The sequence below is a fragment of the Phalacrocorax carbo genome, chromosome 10 (assembly GCF_963921805.1).
Source record: "Phalacrocorax carbo chromosome 10, bPhaCar2.1, whole genome shotgun sequence".
Taxonomy (NCBI): domain Eukaryota; kingdom Metazoa; phylum Chordata; class Aves; order Suliformes; family Phalacrocoracidae; genus Phalacrocorax; species Phalacrocorax carbo.
Genome location: NC_087522.1, coordinates 8,171,349 through 8,190,723, shown reverse-complemented (window position 1 = coordinate 8,190,723; position 19,375 = coordinate 8,171,349). Strand labels below are relative to the sequence as shown.

The 19,375-nt window shown below is 36.1% G+C and overlaps 1 protein-coding gene across 8 annotated transcripts in view; it reads left to right on the top strand.

Annotated features, from left to right (window-relative positions):
* The window catches only part of TRRAP (transformation/transcription domain associated protein), a 102,525-nt gene that overhangs the window by 58,004 nt on the left and 25,146 nt on the right, over positions 1 to 19,375 (top strand). For 6 of the 8 annotated variants that reach the window (XM_064461692.1, XM_064461695.1, XM_064461689.1 and 3 more), the window contains 10 exons: positions 360 to 479; positions 781 to 1,068; positions 2,449 to 2,586; positions 2,973 to 3,085; positions 3,583 to 3,718; positions 9,596 to 9,787; positions 13,998 to 14,226; positions 14,445 to 14,710; positions 15,451 to 15,551; positions 18,318 to 18,519. In XM_064461692.1, the coding sequence (XP_064317762.1) occupies positions 360 to 479; positions 781 to 1,068; positions 2,449 to 2,586; positions 2,973 to 3,085; positions 3,583 to 3,718; positions 9,596 to 9,787; positions 13,998 to 14,226; positions 14,445 to 14,710; positions 15,451 to 15,551; positions 18,318 to 18,519 (1,785 nt within the window). The remainder of the gene's footprint in view (positions 1 to 359; positions 480 to 780; positions 1,069 to 2,448; positions 2,587 to 2,972; positions 3,086 to 3,582; positions 3,719 to 9,595; positions 9,788 to 13,997; positions 14,227 to 14,444; positions 14,711 to 15,450; positions 15,552 to 18,317; positions 18,520 to 19,375) is intronic. The other 2 variants (XM_064461697.1, XM_064461696.1) reach the window with 1 other exon arrangement.

Here is a 19,375-nt window from a genome sequence, read left to right as displayed (position 1 = left end):
TATTTCTAAGCAGTTAATTTTAGCTGAAAGCAATGTTGAAATAATTCTTGCTGTAGTAACAGCTTTATCCAATTAACTGGATCATTCCTGTTACCAAAGTCATCAACTTCTTTCCTTTTTCCTTCAATTTTTTTTTCTTCTTAAATGGTTTCAGTAATGGATCAGTCTCAATCAACAGGAAAATGCGATGAAATTACTGTTACAGTAGTCTGTATTGCAAAAGGAAACATTTTTGATATGTTGGCTGGAAAAGGCATTTGCATTACTGCTTAAACAACTGTGTAACTGTGAACTCTTTTTCATAGTATTAATTGTAATTTTTTTCCCATTTATATAAATCTTCTCCTTTTTGTTTCTAGACTGGAGTGTTGCTGAGTGCCTTTGTTCAGTTATGTCATATTTCTATACCATTAGCAGAGAAGACTTGGATACAGCTTTTTTCACGACTTTGGAAAATCTTGTCTGACAGACAGCAACATGTGAGAATCTCTTTCCTCACTTACAAATTCCTCTTTGTAAATGGCTGGTGTTTCAGGAAAATGTATTTGTGTGATAAATGACTTGCTCACTTGCTCCGAGAAGTTTGCCATTCTTTGCGACTAGTGAATGCTGTATACCCCTATCAGTACATCTTTTGAAATAAACAGGGCCCTTCAATTTAAAAAGAGAAATACAATTCTTGAATGATGATTCCCTGTATTAACAAGATTTTTAATTTAAATTCTCTGATTGAAGAATCTGAATGAATAGATAACTATCCTTTATATGTTTTTCTTCTAGGCTCTGGCAGGTGAAATAAGCCCTTTCTTGTGCAGTGGTAGCCATCAAGTACAGCGAGATTGCCAGCCGAGTGCACTGAATTGCTTTGTGGAAGCAATGTCACAGTGTGTTCCTCCCATTCCCATCAGACCTTGTGTCCTGAAATACTTGGGTAAAACTCACAATCTCTGGTTTCGTTCTACACTGATGCTGGAACATCAAGCCTTTGAAAAAGGACTGAGTCTACAGATAAAGCCTAAACAGACAACAGAATTTTATGAGCAGGAGAGCATAACTCCTCCTCAGCAGGTAGTGCTGTATTAATTGAAATGCCTTATGAAATGTGAAGAGAAAAACACAGTGACAGTGCAGTACAACAGTATCATAGAATCATTTAGGTTGAAAAAGACCCTTGAGATCATTGAGTCCAACCGTAAACCTAACACTGCCAAGTCTACCACTAAACCATGTTGCTAAGTGCCACATCTACACGACTTTTAAATACCTCCAGGTATGGCGATGCAACCGCTTCCCTGGGCAGCCTGTTCCAATGCCTGACAACCCTTTCTATGACGAAATTTTTCCTAGTATATGATCTAAATCTCCCCATGAAGTCGTGCCCTCTCATCCTATCACTCATTACCTGGAAAGAGGGACCAACACTCACCTCACTACAACCTCCTTTCAGGTAGTTGTAGAGAGCGGTAAGGTCTCCCCTCAGCCTCCTCTTCTCCAGGCTAAACAATCCCAGTTCCCTCAACTTTTCCTCGTAAGACTTGTTCTCCAGACCCTTCACCTTTTTTGTTTGTCTTGTGGTGAGGCGCCCAAAACTGAACACAGTATTTGAGGTACGGCCTCACCAGTGCTGAATACAAAGGGACAATCACTTCTAAATCTTTGTATTTTGAAACTTGTTAAAGTAGTGTTGTGGTTTTTTTTAATTCAGCAAAGAAATTCCTGTCCTTGCAAGTGTCTGAATTCACAAACACACAACACTGACTACTTTGTGTCTTACCTAATTCTGATCCTTGTCTTTCATCTGTTATTGGTATTTTCATACTTCTCCCTGTTTCTCATTCTTTTCTATCCGCTTTTGACACTAGTTCTCTGCAGCACTGTGGAATGAGATAAAACTATTTCTGCCCCTAATTTTAAATCTTGAGTAGAAGTCTGTATTGTCTCTGTCTCCCTTAAAGGGAGTATGCTTTTCCTAATCAAGCCTGTTGGTATATGCCCATAAAGAATGATTAGCTAAACAAAACTGCGTTCCCTGTAAACAGGTTCCATTGTGTTTAGTAGTTTTTCAGGTAGTTATGTTTTACCTTGGCATGTTTGTGATCAGCTGAGGAAGTGAAATATTACAGATTCTTTTTACATTAAAGACTGAGTTGTTGGTTTGTTAAACAATTTTTTTTTTCTATGATCGATCTGATATATTGGGCAAGACAAGCAAGAATCAATGTACAAGCCATAGGGTTTTTTTTTGTCATGTAATGCAGTGTTGTTCTTCTCAGTACTTGGTTGTTACTAATCACTTGCCTTCTAGAGTTTTAGAAGAGTTTATATAAACACTTCTCTATTTCCATGTCTTTCTGAATTTGCCTCAGTGTAGAATATGTGGTTTTACTACCTACTATGCTTTATAATGACAGCTTGACTGTGGAGAAATGTGTGTGTTTAATGTTCTAGGAAATACTGGATTCCCTTGCTGAGCTTTACTCTTTGTTACAAGAAGAGGATATGTGGGCTGGACTGTGGCAGAAACGCTGTAAATTCCCAGAGACAGCAACAGCTATTGCTTATGAACAACATGGTTTTTTTGAACAGGTACACTTGATATTAGAAATGATTTGAGTAGTGCTGCTGTCAGGATGAATATTCTGATCAGCAAGCAAATATTTTGAATATTAATAAACCACTACAGTCTTCTAAAAGATAAAGTGCCACAGCGTCTCTACTGGCAAAAGTAGTAGTTTAAGGCTATGTAATACCTAGATAAAGTGAGATTTTTGAGCACATCCCTCAGTTTTTCATGACATTAGTAAAGCCGCCAAATAGTGACTATATTCAGGAATGAGTTAACACACGCTTCACTTTTTTTAAATTTAGAATTTATAAAAGCTTTCTTATTACTTTTTTTCCCTAAAAGAAAAGAATGTTGAGTTAATGTGTATATAGCAGGTGGAGAAATAAAATGTTTGAATTTTATTTAGGCACAAGAAACTTATGAAAAAGCAATGGAAAAGGCCAAAAAAGAGCATGAACGGAACAATGCTTCCCCTTCAATCTTTCCTGAGTATCAGCTCTGGGAAGACCATTGGATTCGGTAAGACCTTCAAGCTGATGTAGAACAAGTATTTTTACCCTGCAGCAGAAGTAAAATACCCTGCTGGTCGAAAGCCTTAGTTATGAGAGTCAACTTAGCTCAGGACTTAGCTCAGATACAAGGGAAACTTAAGAGAATTTTTAAAAAAAGCTATTTTTTACTCCCTTAACAAACCCTCAGAAGTGTTATGCCTGAACTGTTGTAAAAATGTAATTTGCTGTTGGTGGAAACAGGCTGAAACAAAAATTTGTTTTTCCTATTTAAAATGGTGGTTCTGGGAGACACAAAATGCAGCTCTTCCCAGTTCAGATTTCTGTATTATAACTGGTAATAAATAATAATATTCCCATCTGGATGTAACTTCTGCAGGCTTGCAAAGCTGTTAATAGACAAATACGCAGATAATCTGATACACAACATTTATAGTTGCTTTTATTATAATGAACAAAATTAATTTTTTTCTGTAACCGCATCAGCAATGATTTTGATTTTCTCAGTTGCTCAAAAGAATTGAACCAGTGGGAACCTTTGACAGAATATGGCCAGTCAAAAGGTCATATAAATCCTTACCTAGTACTGGAATGTGCGTGGAGGGTCTCGAACTGGACTGCTATGAAGGAGGCTCTGGTGCAGGTGAGTGAGGGCTTATATGCTAATGTTTAGGTTCTTTGTTCATTTTCCTGATTACATTTCTAACAAGTCAGCATTACAGTTGGTTTCACAGACACAGTGAACTGTTCTTTGGAAGTTTTCTTTGATGTCTGGGCACACAGCTGGGTATTTTGGCAATTGAAGCATGTCATTTCAACAGTTGAACTTAGTTCTCTTTTATATCTGTTTATAAAGCTGTACCGTGTAAGAAATTTAGCCATGGCAGGGGAAAGATAGGGTGCATACTAATGAATCATTTAAAAAGCAACAAATGCTTGCCACAGAAGTGTGCGCCAGCAGGGATATGTGGAGAAACTTAAAATTGGACCTTTGCAAGTATATGGTATTATTTAAAATAATGTAGTATTGGGGAGGAACATTTTTTTGTATTTTACACCTTTATAGGAGAAAATGTTCATTTTGTGAAAGGGAATAAACTATGAAAATACATCTATTATCACCTCCCTGTCTGTGGGCAATGTAACTATGCTTCCAGATGTAAAAGGGCAAAAGGCCATTGCCTCTGGTTTTGTTTAGTCTAGCACCTGAAGGGCAGAGCCAAAGCATTCTCAACTTCTACTGTCCAAATTTATAACTGCTAAACGCAATTTATTCTGTTCATCTCTGCAGCACATGAAGGGGGATTAAGACATGTATACAAATGTGAGGGTCAGGAAATCCATTCAATACCTTAGTGTGTCCGAGGAATATATGTAAGGCTGTGTTTCAGGATCCTTGTTAAAAAAAATCCCTGAAAAAGCAATACATGAAATCTCAGTTTCAATGTTGATTGGTTGGTGGGGCTGGTGTACACTGCAGATTATACCAGTAGTTAATGTTTTAATGAAGACAGTCGCAAATTTGATGTTGTTTTTATGTGGTGGGAAATGTATTGGGATTACTTACTTGGCCCATGCTGGTTTTCTTGTTTCTTGGATTTTATACTCATGCTTAGCAGAAGCATGATAGAAGGTTTGTTGTTCTTTCAGTAGCAATGTTCTTCTGTACTGTCTGTCTGTGGATTGCTTCCTGTATCTGTCCTCTTTTGCTTTCTTCTTAAGTACTCAAATACTTCACTATTGCTGCAAATTAACTGCTAGATTTCTGACTTTATTCTCACTTTGAGTCTACTTTAGTTCCATTAAATGTGAGGTTCATTTGATTTTTGCAATGTATCCATTACATATAATTTTAAAATACCTTGGGAGCACCAGAGGTTGGAGCCAGTGTAGTCAAGACTGGAAAGTGGAGTTCTAATGAGAGATGAGGAACAGGAAGACCAGGTAACGAACCTCAGGCAATGAGCCTGAGACTGGGAAGCAATGAGAAGAATGGAGGAGTACAAATTTGACTAGGAGCGGCAGGGTTAACTGGATAAATAGACTGAAGCAAGAAGTTGAAGAATGTGATTTCCTTTGAGAAAGTATAAAGGACTTTTGTAAAGCTAGTAGAGAGGGAAGAGGCATTGAACTAAATGTTGCAGGGTGAACCAATGAGACTGGGTTCAGGAGACAGGGTTTGAATTGACAGGGAGAGAGATCGATATTGGACTTGAACAAGGTCACTGCGATTACAGTAAGGGATAGGTTACTTTGGGGGAGGAAAAAACTTTGATTCTGCAAAAGTAGGTTTATAAAATAAATAGAATCATAATGTATAAGCACAAGAGCACACTTAGCTTTTAGATGACTGACTTTCAAATGTGTCCCCAAACAATTTTTTCTGTGTATAATTTTTCTACTAGAAAGCATACGAGTAAAAATACCGAGACCACTTAAGAGTAGGCTTTTGTGAAGTGACATTGTTTAAATCTACAGTCTGTATTGAAGAAAGGAAATAAAGCTAAAAAGTGTTTTTATCTCGTCTCAAATTGTGACAATTTGTGATAAGTTTTGTGCTAGAATTAAATATAATGATTGTACAGACTTCTAGGTACATATGCTCACGACAGAGTGCTGAGGCTTCGAGATAGCACTGCTAGCGGAAGTTGAACTGCTAGTAGTGTTTGTTTCCTGTAAGGTTCTTATTTGATATTCTATGGACTTGAGTTTGGAGTTTTCCAATGTTCCAAGGCTTCCTCAGAAGCTTAATGCATTGATGACTATATTTTTATAACTTAATGTAAAGTTCACGGAACCATAAAATAGTTTTGAGATGGAAGGGACTTCTGGAGGTCATCTGGTCCAATGCTCCATTCAGAGCAGGGCCCAAGTAGATTAGGTTGATTTGTTTAGTAGAGTTTTAGTATCTCTTAAGAATTTGAGATACCACAGCCTTTCTGGGCATATTCTTCAACTGAAGTAGCGTAGATGTGACCTGCCTGCTATATGTTGTGCACAGTACTTAGCTGCTTTTTTCGAAACTAAGGAACTTGTGTATGGCAAGTGAGGAGATTATCCGTTACCAAATGAAAATGATAATATGTATTGTTTGTACTTCCCTGCTGTTGACCTTCCTGATTCATTATGGAGTTCGTTATTGTGTTCTGCTTGTAATTCAGTTTGCTGAACAACATGCACTTGTAAAACATTTAACCTTCTCTTTGCCCTTTCCTGGGCTTCACTCATGAGACCGTATTCTGTGCTATCCATGTGCTTGATGAATGAATGCTCTGTACAGTTTTGGCTGTTACAGAACAGTCTGAAGGCAGGGGGCACAGTAGATACAGAAAATAACATTTCTAAAGATTAAATCTGGAAGAGTTTTTTTTGTCTTTCCAAGTGTTCATACACTTTTTGTGTGTGTGAATGAAGTTTAAATGGTTAGGGAAACATGCTGAAAATGACCCTTCATTTTCTGAAAAGGTGCAACAGAAAATACATAGGGAGGTGTTTTTATATGAGAGCAAATCTTGAGGAATTCTTCCACATGCAAAAAAAAAAAAAAAAAAAGAAAAGGCCATATTTAGATAACTTCCTCCTTATCCTCTCTTAGGCATCTTCTTCCCAACTCTTTTAGGAACCATCTCATGTGAATAAGCTAGTGGTTATTGTTCTTGAGGTTGTTATAAAATGTCATGTTATACAGCCATCTCAGCCGTCATGGGACAAATGACAGACTTCTGTATTGGAGTAATCAGTAGATTTTTCTGGGTTGGTTTTTTTTTTTTAACTTTGTATGTATTTTTTTAACTTTTATGGAAGGTTTTTTTAAGGTGGTTGTTTCTGGGGGCGGGTTGTTTTTTTTTCTTGTTTGAAGGAAATATATCCTCTTTTCTTTGTAGAGTTGTTCATCTGTGATTAGTTAGTGTGGAAACATAAAATAGATGTAGAACTGAAGTCTGAAAGGTGAGAATACTGTATTGAATCACAAGTGGAAAGGAGCTTGCTGATCTTCACTGTACTGTTCCTATATAGTGTGGCATTACTGTCACACTGGAATTACTCTGCCAAAGATGTCAGAGTTTGGAATAAGGGGGTGAATCGCATATTTAAAATACGATTTCACTGACAAAGCTCTGAGCAGAGCCTTAGGCAGTGTGTTTTCATATTGCAGTGAGAGAGCCAGAAGAATTAGTCTCTCAGTTAACTGGGGTTTCTAGTTTCATCAGTGCTGTTTAAGTTTCGAACCAATACCTACTGATTAGAAGTATTACATGCCAAATTGGCAGTGGACTGTCTAGTTTAGTAATATTTGCAAAAGATGAAACACGATTATGAAAAATGCTGAGCATCCTTGAATTTCAATATCTTGCGGGATTAAGTTCCTGTATACAAAATACTCTAACAGCGTGCTTTATTGTGACAACCTAGTCTCGCGTGATGAATATGCTGAGTTGTATGTCTCTCTTACTTTCTTCAAAATCAGACTGACTAGTACATTTTTAAATGTAGTATGTTTATTGTTCTGTAATGCTTTCTTTTGTCAGAAGGGAAAAGAGGTGGATACAATCAGTATGTTTTGCTTTAAAGGCTTAATTATGAAAACAGTAAAAGTTGTTTAATTAATTAAAGGTAGTGTTGTCTTTTGATGGAACCTAAATTAAAGGTGTCCAACCGTTGCAATTTTTGAAATGGAATTTTTCAGTATCTGCAGTATTGATGGTTCAAACTAAATAGGTGTCTCTAAAGATGGATTTTATCATTTAGCAGCCCATGTGAAGCCAAATCTGTAAGTAGCAACCTGCATATGCTACAGAAATGATCTTATAGGTTATATTTACATTTTAATTAACTTTTATTCTTATAACAATTGGTATTTTGCGTCCTATTTAAGTATGTGATTTCATTGGCTCATTATAGAAATAATATTATTTGAGAAACCTTTAAAGCCTAATATAAGAACCATATTCTACAGTATATTATAAACCTTGAATTTCAACAGAATGAAATAGATCATGTCTGACAGGTTCTGGTTTTGGAGATTTGCAAGTTCAGTGGAAGTGACACGAGTAAATGCTGATATGCTTTAGCTGCAGTTATATTAAATATTTTCAGTAATGAGACATTTACTAAACGACTAAAGAGAAGGTGCTGCTGAAGCCATAGGTGGAGCTTTTGTGGCTCAGATTCTCATAAAAGTGTCAGCACATGTTTGCATAAATATTAGGATATGAAAGAGTAATTGATTCTTTGCTGCTATACTCACTACTCCAGTTTTATTTATGGTCTCTAGTGTGGCTGTTTGTTACCAGGTTCCATGGTAGATTCAGGAGAGGAGTCAGGAAAGATGGCAAATATGAATCAGTTTTTGTAAATCTTTGTGAAACACTTACAATGATCTACGTATTAAAGTTGAGCTATTAAAATAGCAAGTAGCCTTTGATAGGACCCAAGACTCATTTCCATTTGCTCACATTGCCATTGTGTTTAATGATCCAGTAGATAATGTAATAAAGAAAGAGATTATTTTCAGTGTGTAAGTGTAAGGTTGCTACCTGGCAGTTTTTCCTTGCTGGCTCAGGCGTAAAAGTCAGTTGAGGATAACAGAAATAACAATTGTAATGGTTAAGGTACAGTATTTCAACAGGAAGATAATGCAGAGGGATTTCTCTGTTGCATATCAATCCGTAAAAGGTTTGATGTAAAGCAGAATAGAGAGGAGTGAAAAGTTGTAGATTTAAGGCCCGCAGTGTCAGCTAGTGAGCACTGGTTAAGTGCAAGTTTACTGTAAAATATTCACAGAATTGAGTTGCTAGACAATTCAAGTAGTTTGTTGTGTTTTGTTGCCATATTTCTACTGTTTCAGGATTTTAAGAAAAAGTTTTAAAACTATTTAGCACTATGACCTGACTTTGCATCTGTACTCAGAACTTACTTTGATATAAATGGGAAGATTAGCTGTAGATGACTTAAATTATTAACCGTTTATTCTCATAAACTTAGTAATGTCCTAGAGCGGGCAGTTAGGAAGTATAATGCTGGCATAATGTGCTGACGTATAGGGACAGGATCCTTTTAAGTGAGAAGTTGACATTACTTGTTCTGGAGCACCTGAAGCATTTCAGAGGTATTATGCGTTATCTGCTGAGAGGCGTATTTTTTTCTTTATACAGGGTGACTTGGTTTGCAGTAAGCTTCATGCTCCTGTTGCAAGACTGCTTTCAGCTTGCTCAGCTGTCTCACAGCTACACTACAGTTGTCAGTACAAAAATACCCTAACAGCAGGTTGTACGCAGACACTTCTGCTCTTGTGCTGAATTTGCAATTTATGTGCTAGCCTGCCCTTGCCAATAACTTTAAGAGCTGAAACTCCTTTAATGACAGAAATGTTGATACTTCAGTCTGATACTTTTAGGAATTGAGCTAACTTTTATAAAAAATAAAACTGTTTAAGAAAGCTTGTAAAAAATAAAATTTCTAGAAGTCTACATTTGAGGGAGAGTAATCTTTACTAGACTTTTTTCCATTTCATTATCAGGTGGAGTTGAGTTGTCCAAAGGAGATGGCATGGAAAGTGAATATGTACAGAGGATACTTAGCAATCTGCCATCCGGAAGAGCAACAGCTTAACTTCATTGAGCGTCTGGTAGAGATGGCGAGTAGTTTAGCTATTCGAGAATGGCGAAGGCTTCCTCACGTTGTCTCGCATGTTCATACTCCCCTTCTCCAGGTAAGAATGAAAAGTTTTTTATTGCCAGTTACTTTGCAGTAGGTTTCAGGACTTGTAGTAATTGTGAGCATAAAATATTTTACTGTATAGTACTGACTGATTTTCGTAATGGTATTTTTTTGTTAAAAGTTGCAGAAAGTGCATTTTGGTTTGAATTTCTTTTAAAGTTTTTATAGTTTACCTGAATCCGTTCTGTTTGTGGCGTACAGAGGTAGCTATTTAAAAATTGATCAGGTGGCTTAGTTTTTTTTGTGGGCTAATGCATATTGCACTGCAGTACTTGGAGATCTTTAACATTCAGTGGATTTTGAAGCGAGGACCTTTTTCAGTGGGTATATTATTGCATTAAGTTATTTGCAGAAGTGTTGAAATAGTCTCCTAAGTGTTCTTTTCAGTTAAATGTGGTATGGAATTTTGTCAACTGTAATACAATCCTGTATTTTTTCATAGTAATTTTTTTTTTTTTTAAATCTGACCTAACTGTTAATGCTCTGTACGGGAAAAGTGTATTTAGAAATGCTGGTGTTTCTTTGAGGAGTAGTGTTCTGAACAGGCTGAGCAAATTCTGGACATCCCCATGGCTTAAGCATTAATATCAAAGAACCAAAACCTGTAGAAGTCTGTTGTTAGTGCGGGACTTTTCAGGTGAATGCTACTACCTTCAGGAAAAATACTGTAGGTTCTGGCCAGTGTGAGCTTTACCTTTTCTTTGTCAGTTCTATACGAAATTACTAAATGTTCTGATTTGTATCAGGGGAAGGAAGTAGGAAGGAATCTAGTCTTTTAAGTATATGATATTTCTCATTGGACAGGGAGTTCCAATACAAGTTCTACTGAAAAGGAGAGTGGATTCTATTAGGTAAACTGATGAGTGTACCTCAAAGCTTCATGCATTGGTCTTCAGCTTCATTAGTTGTCCAGCTAGCTCATTTGGCAGGTTCTGTTCAACATCGCATTAAAATCTTGTAGTAATGTTGTAAAAAGAATTTCCATGTTGAATCACATTGCTTCATAGGCTGCCAGCTACAGGAAATAAAATTTCTTTGGTCTGGGTGGAAGGCCATGTTTCAGAAATGCTCCTTGTCTACATGTGGGTACACATCGTCCAAATTTAGTTGTGCTGATTTAATAGGTTACTGCTGCCAACTAATTGGTTCATTTTAATTCCAGTCTGGTTTGGAGCACTCATGTGAGTAGGTCAGCTGGAAGATTTTTGAGTGAGTGGTAACTTCTGTCAGGGGCCTTTTGCTGAACTGAGAAGGAAAGGACTGCTGGATTCAGAAGTAGATGGAGCCCTGTGGCCTTGCTAGTTTGTTGTCTGAAAGAGATCTATATGCTTTCTGGACAAAAATGGACAAAGCAAGCATGAAGTTTTGCGAGAAGCTTGCTTCTAAAGTAGGAGCAGAATTCTGGCAATGAAACAGTGAGCTCTCCTGTCCAGAGAGAATAGAGGGACGGCTAATGAATTTGGCGTTAAAAGAGCTTTAAAAACAAACAAACAAACAAAAACCCCAACACCTCCCCCAAAAAAGCAAATTAAAAAACCCTGCCAAAAGTTGAGTATTATCTAATCTTAAGTAGCTTAATTCTTTTGTCAAGAATATTTAAAACAGGGGAAGAAGTCTTGAATTTCATACGGTCCTGTAAAAAATCTGCAGTATATTGCTGGTAACTTTTAACAGCACTGATGTTCAAATAAACTCTTTCATGTGTGCTTGAATCCTTGACTTCCAAATGATGAGCACTGGGTTGTCCAACTGTGTACAGAGAGGATGGGGAAAGCTAAAATTTTTTGTGCTGTTTTCCTACTTATTTACTTTTTTCTTAACTCTGTTATGCATTTGTAGGATAAGGTAGAGCTCGCTGGCTTCTGAGTCATAAAAGCATTTTGCTCTCAAATGGGGGTGCACTATTTTCTCTTTCTCTAAAGAAGCGTGCTTGGGATAAGGAAAGTAAAAGATTACTCTTCTTTCATACTTGCTAAGCAGTTTCTTAATGCTTATTTAAGTATACTGTATTGTAGCCCTCAAATAATTAAAAAATATTACAAGGCAAAGAATGTACTCTTTTCCAGAATTTATTTAAACGTAAATGGGTTTTAAGATGTTGTACCGAGGTACATCTTTATTATTTTTGCTTCTGCAAAATATTTTATTTTGTTCATGCAACATTGACAATTCAATTTCAAGACAAGATGTGTTTAAATACTGTGCTTTTAGTCTTTCTCTTTGGCATACGTATTACTCACAAATGGCCCACTTAAAAAATGAGGGAAAAGTACTTGTTTCTTGTAAGAACTTGTACGAAGCTTGTAAGAACTTAGGACCATTTTTTTTCAGACCTCAAGAAATATATTTTATGAAGCAGATGGCACAACTCTGATAATATAGAATATGCAGTTTAATTATTACATGAGAAGAAATAACAGCTATTGCAGGGTGAAAAATGCATGGCTCGTGTCATTTGCAACTTTTACACATATTTCACCATAACAAAAATGGACTCCTGTTTCCTTTTGACACGTATAAAATGTCAACATATACACAGTATGTGGTCTGGACAAAACATGCCATTCATCTGTCATTTAGGCTGACTGTGTCCCTGTTCAGGTGTCCTGATAAACACGCACCTGAGGAAGATTAGCTCTTGTTACTGTCGAGGGAGCCTTACATCTCCAGGGGAGGAATTCTGGAATATATCTGTGTAACACAATCTGAACTTTCGTAACAGGGATGCATTTCTTGATGGACCAGGGCTAGGAGAACTATGAATGAACCTTACCTGTAGAAATGCAGAGGATCTCGCTTTGTGAGTTCTGTTTGATATAGAGGCTTCTGTAATTCTGTTTAAGACCTGTAGTTTCACCCTGCGTGTCATGGCTGGTGTGATGCATATGCAGCTAAATCTGCATGGTCTAAGGTACCTCTACTAAAATGTGTGTATTTGTGGGTAGAGCTTGCACAGCAGCCCATACCTCCGTACTTTAATATGAGTCAATGCATCAGATAAAGTGAATAAATATGGAATTCTTCTCCATATTGGGAGGAAGTTGTCAAGTAAATAGGTACGTTTCATTTGTTTGAGCTGATACAATACAACTAGAAGGCTTCTTGATGAAATTAATTCCTTCCTGCGAAGTTTTCACTGATATTTCAGGTTTTTCCTCCACTAAGACTGGCAATATCTGCAGCATGAAAGGATTAGTATTGCTAAATAAAGTATTTAAATGCTTTCAGATATCAGTTAAAACAAGCTTTTAAAATAATCTAATATGTATATATATTCCTCATGAAGAAGTGATAAATTAATCAATGACTGACAGAGGTAAAATGCAGCTGTGAATTTGCACTGCAGTAATTACTTTTTTTTTTTAATATCAGATAGTATGTGATTAAATACCTGTGAGAAAATTAAATTTACATGATGAATAGGTGTAGGATGAAGGTTAAGCTATTGTGAGAGCTGATACTGAGATGATTGTAGGAAAATATTACTTTGTTTAATTTATTTTGTTTCAAGAGTTTTCAGGCTGTAAATTTGGACTGCCTCTTTCTTTTTAATAGTTATTTTATTTTGGCTGATTAACAATGAATACAACTGTTATCTGCCAAGAAGTAGCTTAGAGAATACTACATTGGTTTTATTGTACTCAGGTAATTAAATTCCATTAAAGTTTCTGGGCCTTTTCTTCAGGTTGTTGAAGTTTTAACAAAATGTCTGCTGCCTTTAGTAGGTTGGAGACGACTGCCATCTTCTGTTTGTTCCTCTCATTAATTTGATGATAGTAGATGGCAGGGAAAAACCATCCTTAACTTCAGTAACTTTTTAAAGCTAAGGTCTTTGCAGACCATCTTAAAGTAACACCTTCAGGAGCACGTGGCTAGTGTTTCTGTATGTTCAAGTTTCTATTAAGAAGTCACATCATGACCAGGGAATTTATACTGATAAGTTCTGTTAAAAGTTTTGTTTCAGATCAGTATTTTTACTTCGTTATTGTATTTAGCACACTATATATATATATATTTACTTTTGCTTGTCTACACTTAGGGTTGGTGTGGTAAGTCCAAACCAGTATGCTAGAATTGAATAATTAAATTTAAATTAAATTTAAATTTAATTTAATCATTCATAGAGATTTTTTTCCAACAGGGAAGTTGGCCAGCTTATTGTACTGTCCTTTACAATACTTTATATTGTTAATGCTTTCCAGGCAGCACAGCAAATAATTGAACTTCAAGAAGCAGCCCAAATAAATGCAGGATTGCAACCAACTAACCTGGGGAGGAACAACAGCTTACATGATATGAAGACTGTTGTAAAGACTTGGAGGAACAGGTTACCTATTGTGTCAGATGATTTATCCCACTGGAGCAGCATTTTCATGTGGAGACAACATCATTACCAGGGTAAAACTGCCTGGTCCAGCATGCATTCATCATGTAATTTTCCAGACAACACATTGTTTGAAATAAGCTATTTCTTCTTCTTTCTTTTCTTTTTTTTTTTAATTTAAACATACAAGAATGTTGTTGATTTTGTCAAGTGTGTGTTTTTATTGTTTCCATTTGTTTCAATATCTTAAGTCATCATTTCATGTGTATTGCTGTGTGTATATAATTAAATTTGTGGTGACAAACTTTTCATTTTTTGTTTCTAGCCATTGTAACTGCATATGAAAATAGTTCTCAGCATGATCCTAGTTCCAATAATGCTATGTTGGGAGTTCATGCTTCTGCATCAGCAATTATCCAGTATGGAAAGATAGCTCGAAAACAAGGGCTGGTCAACGTAGCTCTGGATATACTGAGTCGCATTCATACAATTCCAACTGTGCCCATTGTGGACTGCTTTCAGAAGATTCGCCAGCAAGTTAAATGTTATCTTCAGCTGGCTGGAGTCATGGGCAAAAATGAATGTATGCAGGTACGGTAGCTTTAAAGTTGTTGTTGAATTACAAGGGCCATCAGATACATGGATTTAAATAAACTGCCTGTATACAGAACAGGGTCTGAATTCTGTTCGCCATGTTATACCATGCATAGGGTGTTGTTTTAAGTAATGCTGTTAGTCAAAAGCAGGCATTGTCCTCTTTGAACTGAATTCTGTGAATATATTAAAAATTAGCAAAAAAAAAAAGGTAAAGTGGAGATAACATTTTTTTTTTAAAATCTTACAAGATAGATAAATGGAAGGGACTATGAAAATTATACTATTTGCCGTAGGAAGAAACAACACTATTGCAAGACTAACTGAAGCTCTAACTGTCTGACTTATGAATGATGGATGCTGGCATACTGAGGTGAAATTGTATGTGTTAAAAGGAAAGGATAAAACGTGATTGTAGGCAAAACCCACTGACATGATTATAAGGTCAGCAAACTGGGACCTTATAATAATATTAAAATATAAATAATAATAACATAAAAAAGGTGGAAAAGATAACCCATCACCTGATTAATGCCATCTATGGCATCTAATAGATTTGTGTAGGTTAGTGGAAGCTTAAAATTGTTAGTACAGACTTTTTAAAATGTGAATTAAAATCTAGAAACTGATGCTATTTACATTTTAAGAGACTATTTTGGCTGTTTTTTTAATGGCACTTTCATTTTAATAAAACCTCCCATTTTAGAAGGCTTTTCTCACTAAGGCTTATTTAACAGGGTCTTGAAGTCATTGAATCAACCAATCTGAAGTACTTCACCAAGGAGATGACTGCTGAGTTTTATGCATTGAAGGGAATGTTCTTGGCACAGATAAACAAGTAAGTATGCTGGCTGGAAGAGGCACTAGCACACATCTGAGAACAATGCAGCTGAAGTATTTCAACACAGTATTTAAGCAGGGAAGTTGTTCCATATGTTTATACCAGCCTAAGATTTGTCACTACTGTATAAGAAAGTAAAAGAATACATCAGAGTACCTTTGCAGTTTGAAGATGTAATAGTTGGTCATATTCCTAAGTATCGTATGAAAGAACTAGTTAAAACAAGCATTGCACCAGTACTTTTTAAAGAAGTTTTATATTTCAAGGGATGAGATGGGAAGAGGCAGGGAAAATAGGTTTGGCCAAAGCTTTGCAGCTTAAGATAACCTTTTTTCACCCTGCCCCCAGTTCCCTGAGTACTTAGACAAACTGATGGCTCAGTGTAGTTGACAAAAGGAGGTTGCTTTAATTATGTTCTCAATGTAAATATTGCAAATAAAACCAAGGGAAAAAAAAATAGCCTAGTCTACAAGCTTACAGCTACTTAAACAAAATTAGCCTACCTCTTTTTTTTCCTCTCTTTTCTTTTCATTGTTCGTTGTGTATGTCCCATTAATAGCTGCAAATGGTCAAGGCATAAGAAAATGTGTGGATCATAGTTCAGAGCGCCTAGACAAGTCTGGTGTGCCATGCAATGTGGAAATGCAACGTTCATTTCAGATAATTGAATTGAAAAGACTAATATGGTGTGCGTTGGAGACATCTTGCATTGTAGCAATTAAACACCTAGGTGCAAACGTTGTCTTCACGCAACTACTTTTGCAATATTTTTGATTTATGCTGACAGGTGTCTTACTATTTTGAGGAAGATCTTTCTTTAATTCAGTAAACAAATATCTCAGCAGTCAAATTTTGTTCAGTGATGCCAAAAAACCCCTTCATTTTCCAACAGCTTTTATTAGCAATGCTGCCATTAAATACCATGTTACATATGGGTGGAATAATTCCTTTATTGCTACATTGTAGGCACTTATGGAATGAAATCCATCAAGTTTTAAGCTGTAGACTGCAACCTCACATAGTGATTTAAGACAGGAAATGATGAATATCTTCTTCTGTGGATGCAGGAGAGAATATTAGATAAGCAGAATGTAATTACTTGGATGAAAAGCGCAATGGGCTTCTTTTATGGCCAAAGTGAGCTTAGTTTCACTTGAGGTGTAAAGAGAAGTGTCCCTCCCCTATTGGTTTTTTTTCAATTTCTATTTTACATTTTTTTAAAAACTTGTGCAGATAAAGTAAAAGGCAGCTAAACTGTCTCTATTCATTCTTCCAGGAGAGAATGGATAAAAAAGGTTTCTGTGTAAACATGGTTCTGATATACTTACAATTTCTTAATTTTGCCAGAAAACATAAAGGCATTTTTTTAGCACTGCAGCTGAGGTTGGGAATTTAGGAAGGTTACAGTTAGGAACAGTGGGAGTGTTGAACCTGAGAACGTGTGGCTACTGATTACCTGTGTGTCAACTAAACTGGACCTTAAAGGTCACCTCTGCTCTTGCATCTCCCTGTGCTCCCCATTTGCTGAGCAAGGTGATACAAACCATTTTTTAAAAGTCATCTCAGGTGTCAAGAGTGATGGATTGTAGAGAGGGAGAAAAGAAAACTGACTGAAAAGTCTCCTTTTTAGAAAGGGGAAGTAGTGATTCAGTGTCATCTATCAGGTTGCTGCTGTGATAGTTTGCTTCGAAACCTCGAGGTAGGGTGCAGAAAGCCTCTGAAAGCAAGTAACATATTCGTGTAACATAGAAACTAATGTATATTTTGAAAGACAAAGTCGCTTTTTTTTGTATCTGTTTGCCTCAATAGCTAGTAATTTTAATTTATCACTGTAATCCTCCAAGCTAATATTTTTATATAAAAATGCTTCACAGTTAATTTTAAAATACTAGTCGTAAAAGCATTATGTTACTTTTTTGCTGTTTATTTCAATACTTATTCTGTAAGGGAGAAGTGGAGCACTTTCTGCTAATAAGGAATCTTGGAACGCATTCAAAGTTTCTTTATTTCAGTAATGTGTATGTGGGTTTTCTCATCCTTTATTTTTATGCCTGAAAAGTTACATAGATGCAATGGGTATATATGTATTGGGATGAATCATGCTGAATCTTTAACTAGGAACACGTGAGGAAACCTGGAGAAGACTTCAGAAGTATCAAACAAATAGTCTTCTGGTTACCAAGAACTGTGTGATTAACCTTCATACTCCTTCACTTTTCCTGTTGAAAAATAGACTTTTAAAGCCTTGGGGATGAGGAACTGATTTTTTTTTTTTTCAGATAACGTTGATTATAAATTTTTTTTTTTATGACTTGGGTGGGAGAACAGTTAAGTAAGACATAGTCCTCCAAAAGATACCTATTTTAACATCCTCCCAATGTTGCTTTTCCTTACTCCCTTTTTTGCTCAGCAGAGAAGCCCTTTCTAATGTGTTTGCTTCTGCTCTTGTGTTATCGTTCGTTCTTCTTTCTCCCAGTATCATTGCTTGGGTTGCAATTGCAGTGCACTGCAAGTTTTTCTTTTTTTTCAGTTTTTTTTTCAGGGAGTATCTGGAGATCTTGGACACCTAGATAATTTTCCATTATGAAGCATTTACTTTCATAGGTGCTGAACTTTAAGGAAAGCTAAGACCTTACTAAAGAACTTCATACTCAATGCTATTTTCCAATGAAGAAAGTAATTGAGTACCCTATCAGAAATCTGACTCTTACATAATTTAGTAACATTTTGTTAATATAAAACTAATATTATTACTTGTCACAGGTCTGAAGAAGCAAACAAAGCTTTTTCTGCAGCTGTGCAAATGCATGACGTGCTAGTAAAAGCATGGGCAATGTGGGGTGATTACCTGGAGAATATCTTTGTGAAAGAACGTCAGCTTCACCTGGGTGTGTCTGCTATTACTTGCTATCTGCATGCATGTCGTCATCAGAATGAGAGCAAATCAAGAAAATACTTAGCAAAGGTAAGATCTAGATATTTAAAAAAGAATTGGAGCTCCACCCCTTCAGAAAAGTCTGGGATAATGTTCAATGCCCAAATTGTCCAATTAGAGAAATATCGGTTACTGATGGAAAGCTTTAATTTACACGGAAAGTCTACATATGGTTGCTGTTAGGTCATTGCATGTAACTCACCTTTGTTTTTTTTTTCTTCATTGGGATATTGGGGTTGTTGGTTTGTGGGTGTTGTTTTTTTTTAAAGGTGTGGAACCTCTGTGTCAGAGAAAGGGGACAAATCATATTCAGCATTTCTAATCTATAATGCAGTGAAATATCTGCAGAAAGGCATTCTTCGATGCTTTAAAAAGTAACATAATTTAATGTCCGTTTATCATTACTATGGATGGTTCATATTAACTTTTACCTCAGTATTGCATTTTATTCCAGATGGCTTTTTCTTTAAATTTTTACTCTAATTCAACAATTTCAGCCAAAGTTCTTTGCCTTATGTATTTATCAGTTTTGGCGATATTTGCTTTAGTCTCTCTTTTGAAGAAAATTTCAAAAACGGTAGCAGAGTGTGAAGGGCAATATATTTTGAACATGAAACAAACACAGAAAATATTTTGGTTTTTTAGATTGAAGATGGTCTCCATAGCACTCTGGAGTTTATTCTCCCTGTCTGATTGCATAACTGCTAGTGATTTTTTTTAGTCAGTGCTTAATATATTTGCATTTAAATTAAATTGTAGAAAAAGTATCATTAGGGGTGGACAGTTAAAGTAATGAAAAACACCCAAAGAAATACTTAAGCTCTTGCTTCAAAGTTAATTTATCTGAATAGCATATTTTAGGTTCTATAAACATGCCTCATTTTCC